At 39.4% G+C, this 17,671-nt stretch overlaps 3 protein-coding genes across 3 annotated transcripts; 2 read left to right on the top strand and 1 right to left on the bottom strand.

The window, feature by feature from the left end:
• Positions 1-141: 141 nt before the first annotated feature.
• Positions 142-2,436, top strand: dnajb9a (DnaJ heat shock protein family (Hsp40) member B9a). The gene is made up of 3 exons (XM_031755705.2): positions 142-454; positions 732-960; positions 1,383-2,436. Exons 1-3 carry the CDS (start codon positions 410-412, stop codon positions 1,805-1,807), a joined length of 699 nt encoding a protein of 232 aa, XP_031611565.1. The 5' UTR covers positions 142-409; the 3' UTR covers positions 1,808-2,436.
• Positions 2,437-3,406: 970 nt separating this feature from the next.
• dnm1l (dynamin 1-like) lies at positions 3,407-13,445 on the top strand. Its single transcript, XM_031755639.2, has 18 exons — positions 3,407-3,652; positions 6,271-6,415; positions 7,574-7,620; positions 8,149-8,220; positions 8,303-8,389; positions 8,864-9,026; positions 9,188-9,308; positions 9,401-9,532; positions 9,702-9,908; positions 10,039-10,159; positions 10,241-10,396; positions 10,497-10,586; positions 10,678-10,770; positions 10,937-10,990; positions 11,890-12,066; positions 12,233-12,342; positions 12,429-12,588; positions 13,020-13,445. The coding sequence occupies exons 1-18, from the start codon at positions 3,551-3,553 to the stop codon at positions 13,074-13,076; spliced, it is 2,094 nt and encodes a 697-aa protein (XP_031611499.1). The 5' UTR covers positions 3,407-3,550; the 3' UTR covers positions 13,077-13,445.
• A 12-nt stretch (positions 13,446-13,457) lies between these two features.
• On the bottom strand, positions 13,458-17,457 carry tnnt2d (troponin T2d, cardiac). The gene is made up of 12 exons (XM_031755640.2): positions 17,367-17,457; positions 16,515-16,569; positions 16,363-16,373; positions 16,249-16,276; positions 16,106-16,163; positions 15,910-16,026; positions 15,734-15,811; positions 15,532-15,642; positions 14,999-15,108; positions 14,741-14,831; positions 14,468-14,505; positions 13,458-13,854 (listed from the first exon to the last, which is right to left on the bottom strand). Exons 2-12 carry the CDS (start codon positions 16,550-16,552, stop codon positions 13,812-13,814), a joined length of 723 nt encoding a protein of 240 aa, XP_031611500.1. The 5' UTR covers positions 16,553-16,569; positions 17,367-17,457; the 3' UTR covers positions 13,458-13,811.
• Positions 17,458-17,671: the final 214 nt, after the last annotated feature.

The raw sequence follows: 17,671 nt of genomic DNA, 5'->3' as shown, positions 1-17,671 counted from the left end.
TTCTATGAAGGAATTGTCCCCACACGTTTTTTGAAACTCGGGATTTGCTGTTAAAAAATGAAGCGCTGCAGGTGCAATGAAAGAGGTGCTACCCAAATAGTTCAATCACATAAACAGTAAAAACCTTTGCATCAAAATTAAATATAACTACGTATTCAAATAGTTATAGCGAGTTTGGTAACTAATGTCAGTGCCTGTAGGACTCACAACACTAATTATGGACATTTTAAGAAGGAATATTTACGGCATTGACCGACAGAGGGCAGATAAGATAGAATTCGTCAGGTCTAAAGAGATACCGCAAAACTAGCGAAGAAGACATGGAAATAGTCTCATTTCACACTACTCGTGTATAACACCTACTTATAACAACTTAATACCATGATGTTTGGTGTTGGTTAAACGGTTAATGACCGCTTGTGTAGAAAGAAAGCGGCAGACGACACCCAGACAGGTAAGTGATGTGAGCCTGAACGTGAGTAGACTGTGATGGGGACCGCTAGCATGTGTTAGCCATGGTAGGCTAGTATTAAGAGAGGTTGGTGCCGCTCGTTTAAAAATGCAAAAATAAATTGGCTAAGTTTTCATTCTCCAAATGTAGGTTAAGACAGACGTTGCGTTTAAAAGGCGGTGGTTCTTCAGAGGCTAGGACATGTGACACTACCAGTTACACCGTGCTGTCTGGCTTGAAACTCACTAATTGTACTGTACTTTTCTCTCTTGAATGACAGGACACTGCAGCCATGGCAGCTGCACAGTCTGTGCTAACGTTTGCAGTGTGCGTCCTCGTGATAACAGAGCTGATACTTGCCAAGAAGGACTACTATGACATACTGGGAGTGCCTAAAGGGGCCACAGAGCGCCAGATAAAGAAGGCTTTCCACAAGCTTGCGATGAAATATCACCCAGATAAGAACAAGAGCCCTGACGCTGAAGTGAGATTCAGGGAAATTGCTGAAGGTACAGCTGATTTGTTTATTTTGGTGTCTTTTGGGAAAATTAGTAGTTATCTGGCATGTCTTGGATATGATTGTTATTGTAATGTAGCGTTTTAATTCACTATCAAACAGGAAAATTGATATTTAGACTGTTAAAATTTATACTTATGAGTGAAAAATAAAATGTAAACCGTACAATTTGTGAATCTGATATTACTACTAATAATAATTGATAAGGAACACTGATGCATGTTGGGGTTTTCTTGGTGGCACATGTTGATCCAATGGATAAGTTTGTCCTTTAATTGATCACCAATTACCTATATTACAGTTCGGTTAGCCATGCCTTTAGCCGGGACTTTATCAGCCACACCTTTTTTTAATGTTGAGATAATAAAACTCCCTCACTTTGACTGAATTTTGTCTTTCTGTATTTCTGTGCAGCTTATGAAACTTTATCAGATGAGGCAAGAAGAAGAGAGTATGATCAGTTCGGGGACACTGACGGGTACTTCAATGGGGAGACGCAAGGCAAACACAGACAGGGTGCCCACCAACCTTTCACCTTCAGTTTTGATGACATATTTAAGGACTTTGACATCTACAGCCAGAACAGGCACGCCCGTCACCGAAGACACTTTGATGAACACTCCAGGTCCCACAGCAGGCATAAAAGACACTTTCAAGGTGGTTTTGGAGCCGGGATGATCAATGATATGTTTGATGATATTGAGAGAATGTTTACTTTTGACAGACACACCAAACAGACTGAAAACCGGTTTCATGGTACGTCAAAACAGCACTGTAGAACAGTAACGCAGCGCAGAGGGAATATGGTAACTACTTACACAGACTGCACTGCATCATAGGGTGCAATGTAAATGACTTAAAAAATGCCTTAAAAGCATACAACATAGTTGTATTTGTCAAGTTGAAGAAAGCCAGTTGGTTCAAAATACTGTGAAGCGTGAACATTTGTGTTAAGCACTGACATTCAGGAATGACAGGCACTGAATAAACAGGCAGTTTAGCTTAGTTTTAAAATTAAATAAGCTATCTTTTTCCAACATATTTCCAGCATATTTTCACTTGTGAGTGATTGTTGTAGTTTTTTGCTTAGTGGTGAAGTAAGCTGTGTTGTCAGTATTTTTTCCAAGCACCTTCTTTTGATAATGGAGTTTAAAAACATTATCTTGTTACAATTGTGGAAAAATAAATAACATAAAATTTAAGAAAAAAAAAATATGTTGCTTAATATTGCACAGAAATGTATGTGTTACTAGTTCCCCTACCACTATTTTGTACAGGTTCTTTGTACAGGGTTTGTTATTGTAACTCCGCAATCACGACTACTAGCAGAAACAATGGCAGCCAGCAGTGTTTTGCTTGCAGCTGTCAAATGAGCAGAAACAAAAAACCTGTAAACCTCCACATGTTGGTTTGTTTAACTTGTGTTTTGGAGTTTTTACTTGAAATAATAAAATATTCTTGTACTCTACAATGCTGGCTCTTTTATGAACACTATGATCATGAAATTACAGCCAGTTCAACATGAAAGAAATTGGTTGATAGCTGGAAAGCTGAAAATACAAGTAAGAGAGGACTGTTTGGGACTTGGATTTAAGTGGAAATTGCCTCAGATCTATGGTACCAGTTAACAACTAGGCTTCTCATGTTAATGATTCAAGCCTCGAGATAATTTGTCAGATACAAATGATGTTGATTCAAATAAAATATGTTTCACAAAGGTTTTGCAGTCCTAGCAGTGGTTCTCTGATCCACTGAGACCCACAATGTTTCTAACATGTATTACTCAACATACCACAACAATGTATTGCCTCCAATATTCATTAATCATTAATAACTAAAGTTTATATTTAAACAAGTCAGCACAATAGTATCAGCAAACGCTAGTATGCTGAACTTAACATATTCATTTTTTATTTGAGTTGTCATAAATTAAAACGCTTCTTTATTGCTTAAAAAATAAATTGTCAATGTTGCATCAGTCTGGCTGTGTTATTTCCATTAAAAACGTATTGTTGTGTTAGGCTATGTGTAAAGTAAATTGTGGAAGGACTGTTAAAACTGAACTGACTCGGAAGCATATAGGCTTTTAATGCGTCTTGTGTACTACAAGCATCAGTGCTAGTTGAGTTTAACACTGTTAATATTCCTCATTAGTTAGCTCCTGTATGTAGTGCACTTGACACTCTGCTATAATGTAGTAAAATAAGCAATAGCCAGCGCATAATAAAATGTCCAGACAAAACTTTGAATTAGAATTAAATTTTTGTCTGTGTTCCCATAAATATTTTGACGCTCACCCTGGTTACTGTTGCGTTGCGGGAAAATAATTATTATTGTTGGAGTACGGCTCACGATGTAGCCTCTAGGAAATGTAGTTCGGCAACATTCGAATCCCGAGAAAGAGGTGTAGCTGCGTTTGATTGTCGTGAACGTCAAGTCCCATAATGCAACTCTGACTAACTACGTGCGTAGATGTCCGATCCGAAGACAAGCCAGTAGCTTTTAGCTGCGGGACATTGAATGACTTTGTACCCGTGTGCGTTAAGAAAGTTCTCTGTTTGACAGGTTTAGAATCGGCGCTAATGGAGGCACTTATACCTGTCATAAACAAGCTGCAAGACGTATTTAACACTGTCGGCGCAGACACAATCCAACTGCCGCAGATAGTTGTTGTGGGAACACAGGTGAGAGACGTCACTTTGCTTGAAAGCTAACTTTTAGTTAGCCTGCAGCAACTTATTGTTTTGACTCTTTGTCTTCACCGCAGTTTTTCTTTCACTTTTACGCAGACACAGTACTTTCAACTGTCCATAAAAGCATAACATGGATTTTTAATTGTTGTAGTTTACTGCCATAGTAAACTAAGCAGGGTTACGGTTGACAGTTTACAGTAGTGTTTATCCACATGTTCTAGCCTTGTGGTCAGTCTCCAGAAAACAAAATCAAATGCGGTTTTTCTTAATAGAGTTATATAAACAATTTGACCAGCCGTCTGTCGTTTATGGAAAACACAATTTATGCATACGACTTTATGAATAACCTAGACTAAATTTAAGTTTGCCAATTTCTGAAGAACACCTATCTACAACTAGCGCATCCTATCAGTATTTTTGCTGGCAGTGCTTTAGAGAGATTTAAAATACTATTAGTTATATTTATCGCATCTTTGTTAATATTACAACAGTGAACAATTAATTAAAAACGCCTTTTAACCTACTGTACCCAAGTGCAATTTAGCAGCACCACAAAAACTATTACTGACATGAAGTCAACATCTATAATACAATTTCTCACTACCTTGTGTACACATTGAAGCCTAAGTGGTTTAAAGTGGGAGGTTTTGCCTAAGGCTAATGGGATGTGACCGTCTCAGACGTATTGGCAGGGATGTGAGGGTGTTAGAGTAAAACAGGGCAAGCCAAAGGATGTTTTTGACCCATTAAGACCGGATGCAACGTGCTTGTGTCTGTTCTTTTAATGTTTGTCCTTGTCAGTGCTCTGCTTCAGTTAAGAGCAGCTCAGAGATTACACTGAAGGTTTTAATAATTGTTTTTTTTTTCTGTCTTGTCCATCATTAGACCGACTTATAGCAGTCAGATCAACTTTAGGTTTACTGCTACAGCTGCTGCTCCTACTGTGGAAGATTACCCGGCCGTTTATGTGCAATTTGCTAGCTATGCGAAGTATTTCACTTGACACACAGTTTTGTTAGAGATGACTTAACTACCAACTGAATCAAGCCTACAGCGCTATGCAAAAGTCTTGGACCATCTTTCTTTTCTTTATATTTTTCTTCCAAGGAGCCAGAGTTTCATGTATTATTGTTTTGTTTTTGTTTTTTTTTAATTGGTCTCGAAATAGTTGTCCAGACTTTGTGAAAGGCTTTAAAAGTTTTTCTCTGGACATTGGCTGCTTTTTATTTCATTTTCAGTCCAGTCCTTGTAGCTGACCATTTTCAGGGGAATGTTTTCTTGTTGTTGTTGTTGTTTTAAGCCACTTAACACTGAGCTAAGAATCATTCAAGCATCAAAAACGCTCAAGAGCTAGTGTGCAGTGCGTCCTTAAATATTTGAAGAATCTGGGCAAGTGGAGAACAAAAGAAGTCGTCGCAGGCCTAAAAACCTACCTGTAGCAGATAAACTGTATCTGAAAGTCATGTCCTTAAGAAATAGGGGAAAAGTCCAGCAGTGACCTGAGAGATGCATCTGGCTCTTCAGTTGATCCATCTACTGTTCACCAATCAGAAATGGTGGTTGTCAAGAAGCAATTCTTAAGGAAGGGAAAAGGGTAGAAAGGCTGAGCTATGCCAACATTACACAAGAACTGAACTGAAAATCAGCGGGTCTTCAATTTCAAATCATTCAAATCCTACTCATGAAGACTACTTAAAGAAATTGCAAGAAAGTTTGCTTTAGAGAGTTCAGGCTGTGAAGAAGAATAAAGGTGGTAATACAAAAGTTTGACTTTAAAGCTCATTAGAATTTTACAAATTCTGTTTCTGCCTTATGTACTTTCTTTCCATATATTTTTGCAGGTTTAAATAATCGTCGCATTTATTTCCCACTTTCCATGTCAAACATAAAGGAATGAGGGGTGGTTTGAGACTTTCACACAGTCCTGTATCAATAGAAACACCATCCCATATACTGGTGTTAATGCCTTACAGTGCTTCCCTCCTGTGTGAACAAACATTGTGCACAGGTTAAAACACTTTAATGTTTGTCAGAACTCCAAACTTTAGAACTTTAGAGGTTCCTAAATTAATACTAGTTCCTCTACTAATGCCTGAAAACATCTGTTCAGCGAAAATGGGCTTTAAAAAAAAATAGTGTAATGCTAACCTCACATGGGGCTTCCTGTGTGAGAGTATTGGTTCATGTACAGTAAAGAGAAACAGACCGAAAGTGATGCTTTTTGCTGTTATTTCTGACCATGTGATTAAAAACGATGTCCGATTAAATTAAACCCTGATTAACCACCAAAACTCTGTGTCAGTGAAGAGTGTTTTCTGTATGCTGAAAACAAATTTTTCTGGCCAATGAATGAGTCATTCATACTTAAGGCTTTTATGTGAGGTGGTTTTGTTCTCCACCCAAAAGGAGGGAGTGTGTAATTGGGTTTGTTTGTCTGTTTGTTACCAGTCTAGTGTCCACAGTTTTCTAAGTACTGTGTTCAAATTTTGCATGGTGGTAGATACCAATAAAAGCTCGAGCTGATTTAATTTAGGTGAAAATCGGGTCAAGGTTACGCCCTCTGGGGGGAGTTTTGTTGTTTATGATCTTGTTATTGTTACTTTCTACAGAGCAGTGGGAAGAGTTCGGTTTTAGAGAGCCTGGTTGGCAGGGATATTCTGCCACGAGGGACTGGTGTTGTCACACGCCGGCCTCTCGTCCTCCAGCTAGTGCACATCGACCAAGAAGACCGCAGAAAACCCACAGAAGAGAATGGTAACGTCACTGTCTCCTCTTCTAATTTGTATGTCGATATTGAACATTTATAGTTTTTTAAATAGTTGGTTTTAAAGTCAACTTTTTACACATTTTCACCCTCTGGTGTTTGCTAACGCATTTTTCAAACTGGCATTTGTTTAGTAGTTGGATTAGTCCACTATGCTTCGCATTGACAAAATTTACAGCTTTAATAAAATTTAAAATAAGGGGAGCTCTTTAAACAGATTCTTAATTGCTTTTTATTCTTAGAGCAGTTAGAGTGACTTCGTATTGATGGATGGATAGTGTTATTATCTCTGATTGTGAACAGATGCCACCCGCTTCTCAGTAAAAAAAAAAAAAAAAAAAAAAAGGCAACTGAAATGTGCCAAGATCCTGCGTGTAGTTTGTCCTGTCCTCTGGGAATGACTGCAGAGTGACTCTGCATTACTGCAGAGTCTCATGCAGAGGCTGCAGATTGCCGAGTTAACTCTTTTCTCTCCTGTCGTCTCTCTTTAACCGCAGAATCCAAGAAAAACGAACGCCTTTACAAAGGTCTCCTTTTCCCATGTTCTCTATCCCACTGTGTTTGTATCTTATGTAATCAGCCCCCACCGAATCCAACGCTCCCCACCACCCATCTCTTTTCCATATTTGTCCCCATCTTGCCTTGTATTTTTATAGCTTTTCCAAAACTGCAAAACCATGTGGCTTCATCTCATGCCCTTCTGCCCAAATAGGCTGGTGTCTGTCATTTGAAGTTTGTTAAAGAGACTTGGCATATTCTGGTCAAAAAATTTACAATTTTGTTGAAAATAATTATAAGGGCCACATAGAGCAGCTTCCTTCAGATGAACAACAGACCCCAACCTGTTGATTATTGCATCAAAAATCAACTTACTTTGTTTTGTTTTGTTTTTTTTAATAGCCTTTCTAGGTTTCTGCTTTCCAGAATGCACTTTATTTTTGCTTTAGGTTATTTACTTCCTTTACTGTTATGTGAGAACAACTCTTCAGCTGTGGCGCCTTCTCCTCTGAAGAGTTTATCTTTCACATCCTTGCCGGCAGAAAACACATTTAAATCAGGGATGTAATAATAGTAATGTTTGTCTCAAGGCTACATCTGTCACGTAATCTGTATCTAAAACATCTGTCCTCGACTTTGTATTCCTGCAGGCATCGATGGAGAAGAATGGGGCAAATTCCTACACACCAAAAACAAGGTAGACTTTTCAGCCTGTTCTCCACAAGGCTAACACTCTCACGCCACTGCTGTACTGTGTATTAGAAACATCTGAATAGTTCATATACAAAGGTGAACCAAGACTTATCCTTGTTCTTTGCCCCATATTTACTTTGACACATATGCATTGAACAGGACGACATTTTCTGGATTTGCGGCATGCCTCAAATGTATAACATGTAACAAGATCAGGCACACACACCCTTTCAGCTGCTAAAAATATCTTTTTGGCCACAGGGCTAATGTCCTCCAAAGCTACATTGTGTCTTTTTCTGAGTTTCATTTACTGTAGTTCTTCATGTTTGAACAAATAAGCTCTTATGAGGTGCTGAGAGCCTCGTGATATCAATTGGATTTTCTCAGGATTTCTTTGTAAGTGTTCCCTGTCATGTACTTTCTGCTCCTCTCGGCTGTCCTTGTTGTTTCAGTGTCAACAAATGTTTTTTAAAATTAATGTTGCTCATTCATTCTTACCCCCTTAATATTTATGGTTAAATCATCTTTTCAGATCTACACAGATTTTGAGGAAATCAGACACGAAATCGAGGCAGAAACAGAACGAATTTCTGGCAGTAACAAAGTGAGTGTGAAACATAAAAGGAGAAAATGAATGAGCTTTAAATGTCCACACCAACCTGAAAGGTGCTTTATTATGTTTGCAGGGAATTAGCGATGAACCCATTCACCTAAAAATCTTCTCTCCACAAGTTGTGAATCTCACATTAGTGGATCTTCCTGGCATCACCAAGGTAAGACAAGTTTGCTTCTCCAAGTCCCGACCTGTGTGATCTAAGAAGATAAAACCATCTAGCAGATACATTTCATACAGGGTATCTCTAAGTTTTGAAAAGGTTTAAAAACCATGAATAGTTCTTCGTTTTAAAAAAAGTCCTTAAAAGCAACTGCAAGTCTTAACTTTGTGCTGGATCTAAGCTAGTTGTACGTTTTATAACAGGAACTAGGAAGCATATTGATCCATATTGTACATTAGCTGATTTAATGATTTTTTTTTTTCTCCTTGCTCATGTATCTCTGTCCAGGTCACATTCATTGATTATTCAAATGAAAGCTAGTTACATGTAGCTTGGAAGCAGTGACAAGTGTTACATAAATGTACTTACATGAGTAGTTATGTGGTTGTAGGCTTTAATACCCCATTGCTATTTATTAATCAGCTGTGGTCATCTGCCATGGATAAAGTTTACTTGTATTTGTTAAAACAGGTACCGGTGGGAGATCAGCCCAAAGACATAGAGATCCAGATCAGAGAGCTGATTTTAAAGTATATCTCCAACCCTAATTCAATCATCTTGGCTGTGACTGCTGCCAACACAGATATGGCGACATCAGAGGCTCTCAAGGTGGCCCGTGAGGTTGACCCTGATGGTAAACGGCATCCTTGTTTTGCTTTGGTTTCCTCTTCTCCTCTGGTTGTTTTTACTTAAATCAGCACAAGCCTTTATTTTCATTTTTCCCCTCACATGCTCTTTGCTTTTCTTTCCTCAGCAGTGTTTTTTTAACATTGAGTTTGTGTGTTCTGTGTTTAGGTAGGAGGACGCTAGCAGTGATAACCAAGCTTGACCTGATGGATGCTGGTACGGACGCCATGGATGTCCTGATGGGCAGAGTCATCCCCGTTAAACTGGGCATTATTGGAGTAGTAAACAGGTATCGGTGCAGTGAGTGGTCATACAAGGCAAAACTGCGCCTTTTAAGTTCAACTCACCCTCATAGTTATTTTTGTTTGTGCACTTGATCAGGAGCCAGTTGGATATCAATCAGAAGAAGCTGGTGGCAGATTCTATTCGAGATGAACATGCATTCTTACAAAAGAAGTACCCCTCCCTCGCAAACAGAAATGGAACCAAATATCTGGCTAGAACATTAAACAGGTATGAAAGTGATACATTATGTATTTATTTAAATTTGAAATATTGAACTTTTTTTTTTTTTTTTTTAGCCTAATTGATTGAGTTTTACTCCCTTCCTGACAAGATGAAACATAGCACTGGCTACACTAGTCCGTAACAAGCCTGACAACTACCTTTCTTATTACCATAGGTTACTGATGCACCACATCAGAGACTGTCTCCCTGAGCTAAAGACGAGGATCAATGTGCTGGCAGCACAGTATCAGTCTTTACTCAACAGTTACGGTGAACCTGTCGAGGATAAGAGTGCCACGTTGCTGCAGATTATCACCAAGTTTGCTGCAGAGTACTGCAACACAATAGAGGGCACGGCCAAGTACATTGAGACAGCTGAACTGTGAGTTACACAACTCTAAACTGCATTTACTTTGTTATGCCACTAAGGGGCGCTAGCATCATACTCTCCTTAATGAAAGCACATTCTGCATGTGAGTGTGTGCTTTAATGTGGTCCTTTCTCCTTCTCAGGTGTGGTGGAGCACGGATTTGTTATATATTCCACGAGACGTTCGGTCGCACGTTGGAGTCAGTCGATCCTCTGGGCGGTCTGACAACCATCGACGTGCTCACTGCAATCAGAAATGCAACGGTTGGTTTCTGTGACATGCGATAATGTGATTACCTTAAAAGGCACCTTTTTCAAAGCTTACACTTTAATTGCCTTTGGCAGGGTCCAAGGCCAGCTCTGTTTGTGCCCGAGGTTTCGTTTGAGTTGCTTGTGAAGCGGCAGATCAAGCGTCTGGAAGAGCCCAGTCTGCGCTGTGTGGAGCTCGTTCACGAGGAGATGCAGAGGATCATCCAGCACTGCAGTAACTACAGCACACAGGTCAGACACGCCCTCACCAGCGACTAAAGCACAGATGTGTGCTGTAATTGCCGAAGGTTGTAACATTAGGCATTTGATTGATTGTTCATCATCTCTGCAGGAGTTACTGAGGTTTCCAAAGCTTCATGATGCTATAGTAGAGGTGGTCACATCCCTTCTCAGAAAAAGACTCCCAGTCACAAATGAAATGGTCAGGACCTCCTCACACTTGTGGTATTTATAAGGGAAGTTAACAGACAGCCCCCTAATCTGAAAAACCTATTTTCTGAATCGATTTTCAGGTACATAACTTGGTTGCCATTGAACTGGCGTATATCAACACCAAACACCCCGATTTTGCCGATGCAAGTGGCCTTATGAACAACAACATTGAAGTAAGAGATTAGCCACTACTTTCATTACATTTATTTAATGCATCGTTTGTGTAATCCTCTTTTGTCACCTCACACTGATTGTTTTTAATTATGATTTTTCTTTTCCAGAAAAGGGAGAACATTTTCTCTTCTGCTTGTGATATTTTTCGAAATTTTGTCTTTGTAGGAGCAGAGACGGAATAGACTCAGAGATCTGCCCTCTGCCGTTCCCAGAGATAAGGTACAGTTTGTCTGTCTGAGAGTCACTGTTTTGTGGTAACACACTTTAACTTCTTCTTTCCTGCATAGGTAGATTTATTTAGTCAGGGCAAAACCAGCTGTTCACATATATACGCATATATAAAGTTAGAATAAAATATACAAATAAAAGAAATTATGTGCTTTCAGTCTGCTTGACCTCAAGCTGCCCAACTTGTATGTCGGACAGCTCTTCTATCTTACTGTATGTAAGGCTCATGCACACCTCTGCTTATAGCTCCTGTCCATGCTCCTCTCTTTTCTACCTCATGTCTTTCTTTAGTCCCTTAGAGGTCTTGGGGGGCAGTCTCTCTCCCCCACCGAAACTTCTGCCCTTGAGGGCGAGGTCACTAAGGTGTGTCCTGTTCATTTCCCCTGCCTGTGTCTACATCTGCCCACCCCCAGACTTTCTTTGATTCCTTTAAAATCAGCCAAGCTGTGTTTCTTTGACCCTTACACTTTAATTTGCATCTAACCCTATTTTCTGCATGCTGGTTGCATGGATAGAAAAAGCACAATTCCCAGCTCAACTGAAATGACATGGGGTTTTTGTTTTGTTTGGTTTTGTTTTGGGGTTTCTTTTAATGGAGAATTGAAGAAAACCTTATTAGCATTGGTAGGCTATATCATATGGACACTCTTTGTAATTTTATTATATATTCACTGAAAAGAAAGATATTAAGATCTGGTTTTGGTAAATCTGTTACATTTTGTGCCAAGAGAAATTACACTCACCTCTTTGTACTGAAGTCAAAGAAGACCTATGGCATGCTGATATTTGAAGCATGTCGAAAACTTCTGGATGTGCTCTGTTTTTGTAATGTTGGATCAGCTGATGATTTTTCTTATTTTCATTACCTCTTATATCTCTTCCCTCTGTAGGGAGCAGCCAGTGTTTCTCAGAGCTCTTCTGTCAGTGACCAGACAGACAGTGGCACGGGCAACTGGAGGAGCATGGTGAGGAAGGGCGAGGAGGTTCCAGCTGGTGACAGGGCCATGGCCCAGCCTCTTATCACTGCAAGTCCCCAGAAGGGCCATGCTGTCAACCTATTAGATGTGGTGAGTACTCTGCATTTGTATAAGCAGGTTTAAAAGTTGTTTTTTGCTCAGTAGCAATACTTCATATGGGGGGGGTGTTGTAGATGTATTGTAAGTGCACTAATCTGGTGAATAGTTTTATGATATTTTGATGCTGAGGTGTTAGTTTCTTTCATTTCATTGTCAGCCTGTTCCAGTATCAAGGAAGTTGTCTGCTCGGGAGCAGAGGGACTGTGAGGTCATCGAGAGACTCATCAAGTCATATTTCTTGATTGTTCGGAAAAACATCCAAGACAGGTAAGGATTCACGGTTTTTCATGTGCTACAGAGTAAATGTTAACATCGTTAATCCTTACTATGCGTTTTACTGTGTTTGGCCTCAGTGTACCAAAGGCAGTGATGCACTTCCTGGTGAACCATGTGAAGGACTGCCTGCAGAGTGAGCTGGTGGGTCAGTTATACAAGACGACGCTGCTGGGCGACCTGCTGACAGAGTCCGAGGACATGGCTCAGAGACGCAACGAGGCTGCTGATATGCTCAAGGTGACAGATTCATCACAAAAAAAGCCAATGTCATGCAAAGTTATATTTTATCCAGTAACTATAATATATTACTTCTTTTTGTAAAGACAAAGAAATATCTTATGAATTATGAAAAGCCTTAACTATTTAGCATGCTTTATTATGGCAACATTAGAGATATAGGTGGTTTCTCAGTGCTCTGAAATTATTGTTGCACTGACTGTTCTGTGCATACAGCCAATATGAGGCACGAGAAATGAATCAATCTAGGAGATGATTTTTCAAATCTTTTTAGCATAAAAATCCCTCTACTTACCGCAGTAAATCAGACTTGTGATTCTCTTGTGTGAGTTGATGGAAACTGTATATCCCAGTATGATCCTAATGCAGTGTGATGACGACATTAAAATCAGTTATTAGATTTACATCTGTCTTCTCATCTCCGTGTCTAGGCGTTGCAGAAAGCCAGCCAGGTGATAGCAGAGATCAGAGAAACCCACCTGTGGTGAGGATGAGCTATCTTCAGCAAGCTCTCTTCATCCTTGTGGGGACCCTCACTGTCTTCATGTGGACCATCCACCTGCCTGTCGAGTCATGCAGCAGCTCAGGCTGTAGAGACAACTCAGAAATGCACTGGTGTGGATATGTGTATATGGAAACATAGTTTTAATGTACAGCAAGGAAGTAATAATCAGGGGAAGTACATTTTAGTCACTCGCCATCGGCATCACGCATACTTCTGTCCTAGATTATTATATTTTTCTTAATGTAAGTAAAACAGTACATAAATAATATTATACATCACCACTATGTGGAGCCTTGCTGAGGAATATGTGCTCTAACTGTAGATTTTGATTAAAGCTACAAATGAAAACTCATGTGACACCATGTGTATGCCCTCTTTATTGGATTTTGAAGTAATTTGTGCACTGCAAAAGAAATTTTTTTTTTATATTGTTAACATACCCCATACCAATATATCATACATTCATTATTTATTTATGTATTTATTTTTAAAGCGACACAAGAACAATGCAAAATTAGACACATTTGCTGTTCAGTGTGAATTTTTGTGTAAGAGTTATTATAGTGGACAGATTTACACAGAAACACTTGTTTTGTACTTTTATGACCATTGTAACTGACACATAACCCTACACAATAGAAGAATGAACACATGGACAATAGACACCAGGGTCCATCGCTGGTGTCACCGTCTGCTTCCATTCTGTCTTGTAGCAGCTTTATCTCACCCGGCCCATCTTGCCTTTTCCACGACCTTTGGCACTGTAAAGGTTTTGGATACCAATGAGTTTAATAAACATGGATATCATATAGTTTCATTATTTAGTAATTTGACATACCATTACCCAGGGTACAGATGTTAAAGACAGAAATACAAAGACTGTGGGAGTCATGAGAGGAGATGATGTGGAAATAATTAAGTTGGTAATAGTTTAAGTGCAAAAATTTGAACCGCAAACATTTGAGGCTTCTTTTGACTTTATGGGGGTATGCTGTCAAGCTGCATGCCGTTTGTTCAACGGACAATAAATTCAAACTATAAGAACCGGATACGTGATGTGTTTTTCTAATAATGTCACAGATGATAGATTTCTCGAGTATCCGCTGAGCTGCTTTTATAAAGCACTAAAGGACGATATACACCAAGTCATGTGCACATTTACAAGAGCAGGCTTTAAAAAGAGACACTGTGTTTTTTAGAACATAATACACAGATAACTGCTGTCTCTGATCTATTTTCTGATTGTGAGTGGTGAAATGTGAAATCGTATCTTAGAAAGGTGTGAAAGGGAGCAACAGAAGCTTTATGTAAGACAAGAAACCTTAGAAGGTCATCAAAATAGGAAAAGATCCAGTGGGGGAGCTGTGTGCTTACCTCTGGTGATCCTGAACACGAGCGAGAAGCAGGTTGATCTGCAACGGCACATAAACATCTCCTTAGTGTTTTGAAATAAAAAGGCTGATAATCTTACACAACAGGGTCTAACGTAAATCGTGAAACTAGGAAACCACACCAACAAATATCAATAAATGATAAATGCAGGATGGTTGCCTTCAGGTGTTTGGTCATAAATACACTCAATTTCTATTTTGTTTTTTTAAATAATGACAGTAATATCACAGAACGTATTAATAGTTTATGACTTACATCATATTTCTGTCTTTTAAGTTTCTCACTGAGGTCGAACTTCTCAGCCTCCAGCCCCATCAGTGACTGCCACAGTTCTTTGGCTTTATCCCTAAAGAAGAACACAACTGTCATTACAAAGAAATTCATACCAAAAACGTATCAAATTACCTATTACTGTTAAATATGTTGCAGTATTAACACGAGTCATCTGTGGCCAATATTTAGAAACATAATGAACTATGAATACTGAAGAAGCCCTGCATAGTGTTGTCATACTTGAGTTTATCCTCGTTCAAGTGATCAACGCTAAGAGGTTTCTTGCGTTCAGCCAGTATCTTCTTCTTCTTCTCTCTCTCAGTTTGTTTCTTGCCTCTTCTGGTGTCACTCTGCGTAAAATAACATAAAGAATGAGCATGAGTCCGCCTCAACATTCTCTATGTATTATTATTATTAACTTATTTTAAACTGCATTCCAGCATATGTAAAAGTAATCCCTGTTAGCCAAAACCTAAGTCTTCAGAGTGCTGGGAATGCTCAGTTTCAGACATTTTTTTTCCACCTTCAAGGCTTCTGTTTATCAGAGACAGCCAATCAAAAGAGAGGGCTTAATGGGAGAAGAGTCGTAAAGGTGGAGTAGATAAAACCAGCTTTGTGGATAAACTGAGGGGCCCAGTACTTTTAACTGTAAATCATGCAAAGCTACTGCAGTAGGAGCATCATAGTGGACTATCCACTCAGGTGATCCATTCTCATTAAGTCAAGCAAGCACATGTCTGCTTCATACTATCATTCACAGGAAACTGAGAGACCTTCTGTCCAGCACCGTACTGCTGAGACATGTTTGAGAGGGCCTTCTTCTTCTTTGCGTCCTCATCCATCTTCTTCCTTTGTTCCTCCTGCTCCTTACGCTCCTTCTCCTCCTGCATGCAGCACAAGCCAATCGTTCAATACTGTTTTCGCTGCAGGCGGAATAATAAACTGTAGAGTGAAGGTGTAAATCCGCGTCCGTACCGCAAGTCTGTTCTGCCTCTCCTTTTCTCTCTCCGCCCTGATCCTTTGCTGCTCGGCCCTCTCAGAACGACGCTTCTCCTAAAAAAAACAACAACCAAGAAACACACAAAGGTGCGCGCAGTCACGGTGAACTTCAGCCGGGTACAGACACTGGGACTGCTCTGCAACCAACTCACAATTCTATTAACGAGGGCAATGAGTTCCTCTTCCTCTTTCTTCCTCTGGACGAAGTGAGCCTCAATCAGAGACTGCAGCTCAGCTAGATCCTTCTCCTGACGCTTCCTGTAGATATCCTGCGTCAGAAAACCAAACATTGTGAAAAATGTGTCTGGTCAGTTTCAAACGGAGAGACGTTTGATGAGGCTGACTCACATCAAAGTCCACCTTTTCACCATCAGGGATCTTCGGGGCCGAAATGTTTGTCATAAACCTGCAGGTGTGAACAGTTTATCGTTGCATGATTTGTCCTAAGTGAGGTTTAAACTGCTCAACATAAGGAAAGTTGAGAAACTTACTTAGGCTTGGGCTTTGAGTCATCTTGTGCTGATGACCAGGAGCACACATGATTAGTAAAATGACTGGAAATGAAATCAGGTGTATAAAATAATGGGTAGATGCAATTTTCTTACCATCTCCTTCCCTGGAAGAGAGCAGTAACATTGACACAATTAGAAATGTCCTCTTAATTACACAATACCACAAGAATCATAAAGATAATAAAAAGAAATGTTGCACTCATAATAACATGAAGATTAAAAAAAGTGTAAAATTGATCACATACTGAACTTCTTCCTCCCCGACTTCTTCTGTGTCAGACATTTTGTTAAGGGTGAGCTCTGCAAAATGGACACCCTATTAGCCTATATTTACACCGACAAGTATTTCTGATCATTAAGCAGCATAGTAGATCCTGAGATAGCAACCGTTCACACAGTTTACAATGAGGGTCAGTGTTGGATCAGATATCTTAGCCTGGCCAGAGTTGAAGATGTCTATTCTGATCTTTAACTGGACAACAGCAGCAACACAATAACTGGAAAACACTCCTACTCAATATGCCCAAATAAAACACTTCTGTATGTGTATTTAAAAGGCACACATAGTTATTCAGCTAAATGTGATCAAAGTCCTGTCACAAGTGTGAAATTACTGATGACAACTATAAAAAAGTGTTTTATTACTGTGCAGATGGTGATGCTGTAGGCAGAACGGCTTCAAATGTAAAGTTAACATCTCCAGTTAAGTTTGAAGTTTGAAGTAAAACATTGAAATTCTACTCATGTATAGTTTGTGTTATTTTCTACGTCTGCTTATTATTTTGCCAATAACAATTTTTTATTATAACAAAATGTAAAAATAAGTAAAAATGATGAATTTATCAATAGTGTCTGTGTGAGTACATGTACAAGCTGCTGTACAGTCACAGGAGATGTTATAAAGATGCCATGGAGACAATTTTGTTAGATTTGTTATGTGGCTTAAAAAGATTTCAGCAAGCTGCGAACACAATCCAAGACCAGATGTCATTCAGTGATAAACTAACTGATCAATTAATTCAGTTCAATATTTAAGGTTAAACAAGGCTTTGATTTATTTGATAACATTTCCCCACACAGAGTATGCGTGCCCTTACCTGTGACCCAGACAGAGGAGCTCAGAGGCGAGCGACAGAGTCCAGCTCCTTGAACTTAACAAACAGGTTAAGCATCAAGGATACATAGTCCAACCCTTCTGACTCATGTGACTGCGACACCCTATGGCTGATCAGTCTATTGTTAGAGAGCTGGACATTACAGACACAAGGAACTAGATACTAACACACACACACACACACACACGCACACACACACACTCATACATGCTACATGTTTTGCAGGTAGATTCCTGCCTTGTCACCCTCCACTATGTTTTCAACACACCATGATTTCACAAATGGTT

Source organism: Oreochromis aureus, linkage group 7 (assembly GCF_013358895.1).
Source record: "Oreochromis aureus strain Israel breed Guangdong linkage group 7, ZZ_aureus, whole genome shotgun sequence".
Classification (NCBI taxonomy): Eukaryota; Metazoa; Chordata; class Actinopteri; order Cichliformes; family Cichlidae; genus Oreochromis; species Oreochromis aureus.
Note: the sequence above shows the minus strand (reverse complement) of the source record. Positions and strands in the feature narration are given on the sequence as shown.

What these genes read in the sequence shown, in the direction of transcription:
- dnajb9a (XM_031755705.2), top strand. Translation starts at nt 410, where the DNA reads ATGACCGCTTGTGTAGAAAGAAAGCGGCAGACGACACCCAGACAG. An exon ending in GGCAGACGACACCCAGACAG is followed by an intron (nt 455 to 731) that starts GTAAGTGATGTG and finishes CTTGAATGACAG; the next exon opens with GACACTGCAGCCATGGCAGC. An exon ending in ATTCAGGGAAATTGCTGAAG is followed by an intron (nt 961 to 1,382) that starts GTACAGCTGATT and finishes ATTTCTGTGCAG; the next exon opens with CTTATGAAACTTTATCAGAT.
- dnm1l (XM_031755639.2), top strand. Translation starts at nt 3,551, where the DNA reads ATGGAGGCACTTATACCTGTCATAAACAAGCTGCAAGACGTATTTAAC. An exon ending in GAATTTCTGGCAGTAACAAA is followed by an intron (nt 8,221 to 8,302) that starts GTGAGTGTGAAA and finishes TTATGTTTGCAG; the next exon opens with GGAATTAGCGATGAACCCAT. An exon ending in CTGTCAACCTATTAGATGTG is followed by an intron (nt 12,067 to 12,232) that starts GTGAGTACTCTG and finishes TTTCATTGTCAG; the next exon opens with CCTGTTCCAGTATCAAGGAA.
- tnnt2d (XM_031755640.2), bottom strand. Translation starts at nt 16,552, where the DNA reads ATGTCTGACACAGAAGAAGTCGGGGAGGAAGAAGTTCA. An exon ending in GTGAAAAGGTGGACTTTGAT is followed by an intron (nt 16,027 to 16,105) that starts GTGAGTCAGCCT and finishes TTTCTGACGCAG; the next exon opens with GATATCTACAGGAAGCGTCA. An exon ending in TTAAAAGACAGAAATATGAT is followed by an intron (nt 14,506 to 14,740) that starts GTAAGTCATAAA and finishes GTGCCGTTGCAG; the next exon opens with ATCAACCTGCTTCTCGCTCG.